The 10,376-nt window shown below is 32.9% G+C and overlaps 1 protein-coding gene across 1 annotated transcript in view; it reads left to right on the top strand.

The window, feature by feature from the left end:
- The window catches only part of LOC140437606 (ras-like protein family member 10B), a 276,384-nt gene extending 266,269 nt beyond the window's left edge, over positions 1–10,115 (top strand). Inside the window, exon 3 of the mRNA XM_072527215.1 lies at positions 5,300–10,115. Coding sequence (XP_072383316.1) covers positions 5,300–5,887 — 588 coding nt within the window. The 3' untranslated portion in view covers positions 5,888–10,115. The remainder of the gene's footprint in view (positions 1–5,299) is intronic.
- Positions 10,116–10,376: the final 261 nt, after the last annotated feature.

Raw genomic sequence — 10,376 nt, forward strand, 5'->3', positions numbered from 1 at the left:
AAAGCTATGTGGAACTACATGGGGTTCCTCAAACTCCGTACTTAGAACATTCGCTCTCGGACTTGTATACTTATCAGCTGAATATGCTTTCCCGGTACGACTCAATAGAAAACACACGAAGATTGTTGACACCGAATTAAACCAGTCAATGCGAATGATCTCAGGTATAATTAGATCAACACCGAACTATTGGCTTCCCATTCTAAGTCACATTCCACCGTCGAAATTACGAAGAAGTTATTCTCACAGGTCAGTCACGAAGTTACGAAGAAGTCAGGTTAATTATCAATTATCCATCCACTGTGATTCACTACAATCAAACGGCCAAAATCAAAATAGAAGTCCAGTTAACTGATAAAATTGCAATAGAACGTGGAGTACGACAGGGCTGTATTTTGTCTCCATTGTTGTTCAACATTTATTCTGAATGGGTATTTAAGGAAGCTTTAGACGGTTGTGCGAAAGGAATACTAATAAACGGTGAATGGTTGAATAACATTAGATATGTAGATGACACTATAGTTTTTGCCGATAATCTGAATGACTTACAGATATTAACAAATCGCATAACAGAAGTCAGCAACAGATACGGACTAGCTCTTAACATAAAGAAAACCAAATTTATGACAATTAGTAAAAAACCAATACTAAACGCTCATCTTACAATCAACCAACAGAATATCGAAAGAGTCGAGCAATATACATATCTAGGCACCAATTTAAATAGCCAATGGAACCACTCAACAGAAATTAAACAGCGAATAATAAAAGCAAGAGCAGCATTCATTAGAATGAGAACCATTTTCAACAGTCGAGACATATCATTAAAAATAAAATGCCGTCTATTGAACTGCTACATATTCACAGTTCTGCTCTACGGAATGGAAGCATGGACACTGACTGTTGCATCTATGAATCGGCTCGAAGCTTTCGAAATGTGGTGTTATAGGCGCATCTTACGTATATCCTGGGTTGACAGAGTTACTAATGTGGAGGTCCTGCGTAGGATGGGGAAAGAATGTGAAATTCTCATGACCGTCAAAACTAAAAAGTTGGAATATCTAGGACATGTAATGAGAAATCAAGAACGTTACGGCCTTCTCCAGCTGATTCTCCAAGGGAAAGTAAATGGTAAGAGAGGACCGGGAAGAAGACGCATTTCCTGGCTTCAAAATTTACGAAAGTGGTATAACACGACTACCACTGAACTGTTCCGCGCTGCAATAAATAAAGTAAAGATAGCCGTGATGATCGCCAACATCCGGAACGGATAGGCACTTTAAGAAGAAGAAGATCCACTGTGATAAGCTTAGTATTGAAATAAATAGGATGCTCCAGATATACTTCATTAATAAAAGCCACCTCCTAACAACAGGAACATTTAGACCTCATTAACGCCTGAAGAAGAGAATCTGATAGCGATTCACCATAGGAAATACACCAAATGGCCTATATCGATCAAAAATCGCCAGGCTTTGAACTGCCCCCCAATATATGGACAATGCTGAACAGAATAAGAACAAGCAAGATGTGCTGAGAATTGATTGGGAAAAGCCCTTACTCCTTTTAGGGAGAAAAGATCACAAAATCAAGTGCAGCTGAATTAGAAGGTTGGTCAAAATAGAAAAATAGTAAATGATGAATGCGCTACATCCCGTTTGCCGACTAGCTTTATATAATATTATATTTTTAGAACATACAGTAGGTTCATTGATTTATAAATAATGCTACCTGTGTTTGAACTTTATCTTTGAATTTTAGTCAGCAAAAAGTAAATGTTTCCAAACTAGTTCATTACTTTTAAGTTACGGATCTGGGCTATATTTTTTTTTCTTGGAATAAAAGGGATATTGAATTATGTATTTGAAGGTTATTTAAAATCGACTTTTTGATATGACAATAACCACAAAGGTGTTTTTAAATATTTATCCCTGTCAATTCCAAATTATTTTTCCAACTGATTCCCTTTTGCCCCATTTTTTCTTTGTCTTATTGATAAATTTTTTAGATGCTGCATATGGATTATACTAAAATATAAAAATACTGAGTCTTCAGATAGCATTAAAATCGTCGAGGAATCATTATATGTATAATTATGGATAGTAGTGTGATTATTATGTATATGTATTTCGAGTCTCAGATAGTGTTATAAAATTCAGTAAATAGTGAAATGCCTACAAAACGACTAAATGATAATAAGCTAGTAGTAACACAAAGACAATAGAAACGCATCGTTGCTCATTATCGGGACTTCGAGAGTGGGTATGAATATGAATAATAGATAATAGTTTGACAAAAACAAAGGGAATACGGAACACTCCAAAACGGCAAAGCTAAATGGGCGCCAATAAATATTAACCAGAGATTTATAAAGGACTTAAACGACGTTATAAAATATATCAAATTATTACATAAACCAAACTATTAAAATTAATATACCTACCTATATAATACAAAAAAGAATGAGTCAACAAAATAAAATTATAAAAAAATAATTAACTTCCAAAAAACTATATTTATAACAACAAACTGAAATTTAACTAAATTTCGGTGCGAGATCAGATAAAAATAGGTGATATTCAAAAAAAAAGTAAATTAATTGTTATTTAAAATTTCAAAAATGAGAAATGAGTGGTTTGGACTACAATTTGTCGACCGAAAAAGCTTTTTGGTTCAGAAATTAAACACGTAATATACACAATAAATAAATAAACTTTAGGATTATTTATAGCTTCATAATAAATGAAATAAATTAACACTTTTTAATTTAACCATAAAAATCTATCGTGAAATGTGTTTTCAATTTTAACTCGAAATTAAGAGGTCAACTATTGCAAACTCACTCAGCTCTAGTACATGTGTCGTAAACCATGCTTCTTAAAAAAAGCATACACAATCTTTTTTAAAGGTAAGTCGAAAATCCAATCTTATCTGCTCAACCCAAAGAAATAATGAAAAAGAAGAAGTAACAATGATTTGAAAATGTGGGTAGCCTCCATAGTAGAACTCTAGAAAGATATTTCTTTCTATATTTTCATGATCAAACAAATAGAAACAAAAATTAAAAAAAACTTAACGCTAATACGAGTTATCAACACAAAACTGTACTTAAAATACTGTTTACTTAATAAGTATATGTATCGTACACCAAACCCGTGAGTGCAATTGCTGATGTGACTATTTCTGGTTAATATTTGACATATGGTCCAAGGAAAGTAGTTTTAGAAGTTTGGTGGTATACTTTCTCTTATACTTTCTTCAACTCTGTATGAAATTTAACTTCTGTCTAATGAATCGAGGTAACTTTCTAAGTTAAATTACAGAGAATTTTTGAAGGTTGTTTTACGAAAGATGTATGGCTGGTCAATGTCCAGTACACCACTTGTAATATACACGTGTAAAAATCTCTATTTAGGCAAAAACAGTTTTAAATGAATCTTACATACTTATAAACTTGAAGCTTTATGGAATAATCAAAACAAATTAAGCTATAAAATATATTTTATATATTATTAACAAAATATAAAATAATTTAATACTTAAACTATTATAAAGTTATACTAATAGTAACAGCGAGGATACGGCAATGTCAAAAACTAGCTAAACTATATAGAGCAACTAAAGTTAAGAGCCGTATACTACATATAATTACCTACATAATTTCCTCCTCTAACTTAATCAAAATATTCCGTATCTGGTTCAAACTTGATTACCAACTCCCTAGTAATTAATAAAGTTTTCAAAATGTTGCACCGTGGTCAGAATGTCGTTACGGCTTGTCAAACTAAACAAATAAAGCTAGCATTTTCATTCGGCCTTATGTGTCTGACTTTAATGGAATAGTTACAAAGAACGAACTACGATTAGCTTCGTGAGAAGAATTGGGTGAGAATCGGATCACGAGATTTAAGCAGCGTGTGAAGTGCCAACTCTAAGGAACTGTTTTAACTTTTCTTAGTTTTATATTAGGCAATTTCTCCTATGTATAAAAATTAGCTAAAATATAACCGATAGTTAGTAAAATAATATAGATAATGCCAGTGGTGCCTAGAGACGACAACATTTTAGGATTCATGAATTATTTCACTATTTAATGATATATCCACATCTGATTTCTAGAGTTAATTTCTTTGAAAATGATTAAATTATTAAACTTGGTGTAGTGCACAACATAGTCGGTTTTTAATTAAAATTTATAAATTAAACAGATAGTCCGTTTCACCCTGTTTGGCCGATTTACTGAAATTATCTGAACCATATTAAGACAGAAATTAATTACTATTTAGAAAATGTTTTGGTGTTATTTTCATTCTAATTTTTGCTAGTACTAGTTTGTTTTCACTCTCTGCGTCTGCTGAGAATAAAGTTCGGATATCTAGAATCTGGATTAAAGGTAATTTCAGAATTAAAGGTATTATAATAGAAGATGACTTAACGAAAGATGTCTTGTCAAACGGAGAAAACATACATTAACATTATTAAATTATTTACTTAGTAATGTTTGTATTGAAAGAACGATTTCCGAAGTGGAAATTGAAACGTCAATAAACTTATTTTAACCTTCAATTGTGGCTTATTCCCATTAAAACAGTATTTAGATTATAGATATATTAGATTATAGAATTAATAAAACAAAATAAAAAATAATATAGTAAAGTAAAATAAAATTAAATATACTATTTTTTATGGGAATACGCCACAATTTAAATTTAAAATAAGGTCATTTTTATTTATTTTATAAAATAAACTAAAATAAAATACAATCTAATCGTATCGAATCAAATAAAATATGTATTAGAATAGATTATCGAATTGAATCGATTATCGAATCGAACCGATTATCGAGTCGAATAGATTATGGAATCAAATCAAATCAAACATCAAATCAATTATTAAATAGATTATTGAATCGATTATCGAATCGATTATCGAATCGATTATCGAATCGATTATCGAATCAAATCAAATCGATTCTGGAATTAAATCAAATTAAATCGATTATCGAATAGAATCGATTATCGAATCGAATCGAATATAGAATCCAATCGATTATCGAATACCGAGTTTACAACGCTCATGTTTAAACAATTTTTAATAATTGTGTTTGCCAAAAGTTTTGTTAAAAACTTTGTCTTTTAAATCGACCATAATGTCATACTTGTGAAAACATCCAGCGGACATGATTGGATATAAATTGTAAAACTTAATATACTACTACTCTGTTATCTATTTAAATAAATGATTTTGATTACCTGATTAATGTATTGATTTATATCTAAACTATTATATTTTGTTGCAGCAATTTGTATGGAACGAATTCTGCGAAGACTACATTCCCACAGAAAGAAAACACACGTACTACCCATCAGTAATAACCAATGAGCGCCTGTACGAGATTAAAATTTCAGACCTGCCAGTAATCCCGTACTTTCCGGTGAACTCCTACTACGAGTGGGCCAACTACCGATACTACGGTCTCCGAAGTGCCACGGCATACATCCTGGTCTTCGACCTTTCTAATATAGACACTTTTCAATACGTTAGAACACTTAGGGAACAAATATGTGAATCCAGGAATATGCAAAATGTTCCTTTGTTAGTTGTTGGCAATAAGCAAGATCTAATAGTACCTGAGGAGGGTGCAAGTAATAGTTCAAAACCTGCCATAACGAATAGTAGCGATGAGAAACGTAGGGATATAGTAAATTTAGTAAAGAAGCATTGGAAATCCGGGTATATTGAATGTAGCGCCAAATATAATTGGAAAGTTGTAGCTGTTTTTAAAGAATTGATCAATATGATCGATACTTTGAGTAGTAGGGATCAGAGTCCAATGTTAGATAATATTCAGGAAGCTTTAGATAGAAATAAGTGTATTGTTATTTGATTCATTTTAAAAATATTATCTTTTTTATATGAACGTTTGGTATTTATTGCAAAATGGTGAAATTTTTATACAGTCGCTAGATTTGGAAATAATGGTCTCATTACTATATAAAAAGGTAAATTATACACCAAATTCTCATTTTTTTTTAATAGCGGTTATAATAAATTGATGACTGATAATAAAGTAAATGGTTCACAATCCCGTATCTCTTTTTAAAAATCGGGTTGGAACCCGGTCTTCTCTTTTATCCATTTTGTCCTATATTTTATGTTTATCCAATAATTTTTTCTACTAAAACACCCTGGAACAGATATTCATAGAGATCACAATTCAATTATAATGGATTTTCGACTCAAAAGATTTCTGAAAGTTAATAGAGAAAAAGTGACAAGAAAAATAGACATTACAAAATTGAAGAACCCTGAAAGAAAAAAAAATTAGAGTCAAAGTTGAGAAAAAAATAAAAAACAATAAAGAACTTAGTAAAGACAGACGTTTGAAGTAATATAAACTATAATATGAACCATTCTAAAAACAACCATAGTAAAGATTTAAGAAGAAGACATCAGATTCACGAACAACAACATAAACCAAGAATGGATAACGCCAGAGCTCATTGATCTTATGAACGAACGAAGAAAACATAAAACATACCTAATAGAATTAAAACAAATGAATAAAAATCATTACAAAAAAGTAGAAAGTCTAAAGAAAAAATCCACTCAATTTGTATACAAACTCAGATCGGCTACAAAACTACAAAGTATTAGCAAAGAAAAGAAGACGGTTGAAGGTTGAATAAGACTGTCGCCAAAAGAAAAAACGAAATTCACCTCAAAACGTGAAATTCACACTGAGAGTAGTAGCTGTAGCAGTACAGCTAAGATAGAAATGCGTATTAAGAAAGCACGCGCTGCTTCTAATAGCTCATATTTTGAACAGAACTCCTCGAAAAAAGTCTCTTTTACCTCGTAGACCTCGTTTGGAAGGTGCTTTTAAACCAGTACTTAAACCTTTGAGGAAATCATTGCGGCTGTTTTGTATAGTTGTATCGCACCATTCGTAATTACATTAATTATACACTCGCGATCATAAAATCCGGGTTACCTTGAAAATCACCGTTATTTCATTTTTAACGAGCTTTATCGTAAATAATAATAACACAAATACAAACTAATGCATGTTTCTGAAAATTGTTGTCGCCTTAGTGGTTTCCTTTGTAACAAAGAATTCCAATAATGCCGATTTCGCGGAAAACTATACACTTCCCAAAATGAACGGTACCTGTAACTGCCGCTTGTTTTAAATGTATCATTTGTGCTTCGACTTTCTGTTCAAACGCAACAAACAAACGTTTATTATTGCCACCATTAGTGTGTATTAGTGCCATTATTAGTGTTTATTATTGTTTATTTTTTGCCAAAAATGCCTTTGACTGTTATTGAAACGGCAAGCATTGTTGCGCTTGTGGAAGACGGTCATACTCAACGGCAAGTCGCAAGAACTGTTGGCGTAAGCCTTTCTACGGTTCAACGAGTGCTTCAACGCTTTCAGGAGAGGGGTTTGCTAACCAGACGACCTGAATCTGGACGAAGAAGAACGACCACGGCACGAGATGACCGTTTTCTTATGTTTCAGGCTTTACGAAACCGGACCTCAACTGCGGTTATGCATCGAAATCGTCTACAGGAAGTACGAAATTGCAATGTTAGCGTTGCAACAGTCAGGAGAAGTCTTTGTTCTTCTGGACTATCTTCTCGGGTAATGGCTACAGGACCGCCACTTCGCCGGGAGCATCGAGTTGCACGAGTAGCTTTTGCTCGACAATACGCGCATTGGGGAATTAATGATTGGAGCAAAGTGTTATTCTCAGATGAATCCCGTTTCTGCCTAAATGGATCCGATGGACGTGTAAGAGTTTGGAGGAGAACCGGTGAACGATTTTCACAAGCTTGCATTGCTCCAAGAATGTGATTTGGTGGAAGCTCGGTCATGGCTTGGGGAGGTGTATCTTCCGACTTCCGCACAGAATTACCCTTCATCGAAAATGGGTCCTTAACTGCACGAAGGTACATTACGGAGATTGTGGAAGAACATGTTATGCCCACCATGGCAGGGCTTGGAGAAGACGCCGTTTTTATGCAGGACAACGCGCGACCCCGCGTTGCCAGGATCAGTATGCAATACTTAAACGAGGTTGGAATTACAAGGTTACCCCGGCCAGCTAGGTCTCCGGACCTGAATCCCATCGGACATCTCTGGGACGATTTGAAAAAACGTATTCAAACCCATACACCACCTCCTAACAACGCACAGGAGCTTAAGGATCTGTTAATGAGAGAGTGGAATAACATACCACAACATGTAATCCGGAGAAAAATTGAGAGTATGCCCCGTCGTCTGCAAGAGGTTATTAGAGCAAGGGGAGGCAATACACGATATTAGTCATTGAAATTTCACTGTTTTACCACGTTCTGTATTTTTCATTTTTTTTTCTTTTTTTTTTTTCGTATGTCTGTTTTGTCAACAATTTGGTTTTTTTCTGCTTTTTCAATAAAAACAATAAAAAAACCGTTTTTTTTTCTTTCAAAACAAACATTGATGACAAATAAAAAATACATTAGCCTAAAAAAAAGGTTATTATTGCACCAGATGCAAAAATATTCAATAAACTTGAAATTTTTAAGGTGACCCAGATTTTATGATCGCTAGTGTAATTAACAGATTGACCAAGATTAACCTACGATTCACCATGATGCTTCATCACTCACGTTTCTTATAAACTTATAAACTCCAATTTCTTTCAGAAGCCGATATAAAGCAGAGAGACAACGGCGGTATATTCTCATTACCTTGTATAAAGTTATGTATGAGCTTTAATTATGGCGGTAAATTTTTTATAAAAAATTCACAATGAACAATTCTCCGTAAGGAACGTCTTAAAACCTCATTATATGCAAATATTCTAAAATTGATTTGACACATCCGTTACCACTTTGGAAAACGATTTCAACGTTCCATTTTGTTCTTTTTCTTTTTTGATATTGTAAATGCTTATGTCGCTAACATCAGTCATCAAGAAATTACGGCTTACAGCAGAGCCCACCCTAAGTTGTTCCGTATTTTGTGAAAAACACAAAACATTCAACACTATCAGTTTAGTACAACCATTTAATGATTCACCGGCTTTAAATTTATGGGACTTCAAGCTCTGTGCTCAAAGTCGGACTAAAGACTAAAGTGTAGTTTCGTTTTCGAAAGGCACTGTCATCCATGCTCATCCGTAATTACAAATTAAATGCTTGGAGGTTATTATATGCTAATTAGGGCAAACAATTTTATGGCCATATTTGGCTGATTATGTTAGTAATTTTCAGCGGCACTTTTACAAAAGAAATATTACGCTTACGAATATTATTTTATTTTGCATAAATCATTGTACATGTTGTGTTATATCACAATTTTTGTTTAATTTCGTAAATCTACCTCGAAACTATTCGGGTTTTGTATAAAAAATCGGTATTTCAAGTACAAAACATTCAGAAAAAATTAGTACTTTCCAAGCCATTTATATATTTCGTAAAGTATTCAATTATTATAACTTTTACAATGCTTTTTTATTCTAATGTATACATAATATAAAATATTATACTCATACTGCCGGAAGACGCATTTCATCTAAGCCAGTCCTGTGCGACGCTCTTGATTGAGCAATCAACAGCTGGCGAAGGCCGACAACCATAAGAAGAGCATTATCCTATCTTAGCCGTACTGCCGTACCGTATATGGTATATTTTACCGTATTTCTGAGTGTCAATTTCACTATAGACAGGGCTGCATACTATCACCATTGTTATTAAGAGTATAATATAAAATATCTATGAAGAAAAGGCATATTTGAAAAGTTTAACCATTTAAATTTATCAATATTATGTATAAATTATTTACTAAACATATTAATTAACCTTTTTGTAAAAATTAAACTGGCCATTTTATATAGCTTTCTCATCTCTATCCCTACATACTCTAAATTAGCAATAACTATTGGCAGAAAGTACATCATGTGTTTTTCAGTTTTTACTTAGCAATAATGAATATATTTCGACAATCTTGCAATACAAAATTGAAGCCCACATTCAGTTTTGTAAATTCTTTTTTAAACAAACGCGCAAAACGTAAACTGTGGTTGTGAATTATTAAGTTTTGCCAAATATTTGTAGTTCATAAAAAGAAAATAATATACAAAAACGCTTTTTGTTTTATTTCCCAAACCTTACACATCTAAGTGTTACTGTGACACAGGTAGCATGGCATCTCTCTGCAATTTCAACGAGGAATGTTTATTTAACTGTAGCAAGTAAACCAAAATTTAGTTCTACTCGTCAAATATAGCTTGAGACTTAGCAAGTTTGCTGTCTGCATAGAAAACTAAATGAGAACGCATTCGGAAGAAAATAGATGCATATTGCATTATCCCTCCTGGCTTCGT

The sequence above is a fragment of the Diabrotica undecimpunctata genome, chromosome 3 (genome assembly GCF_040954645.1).
Source record: "Diabrotica undecimpunctata isolate CICGRU chromosome 3, icDiaUnde3, whole genome shotgun sequence".
NCBI lineage: Eukaryota > Metazoa > Arthropoda > Insecta > Coleoptera > Chrysomelidae > Diabrotica > Diabrotica undecimpunctata.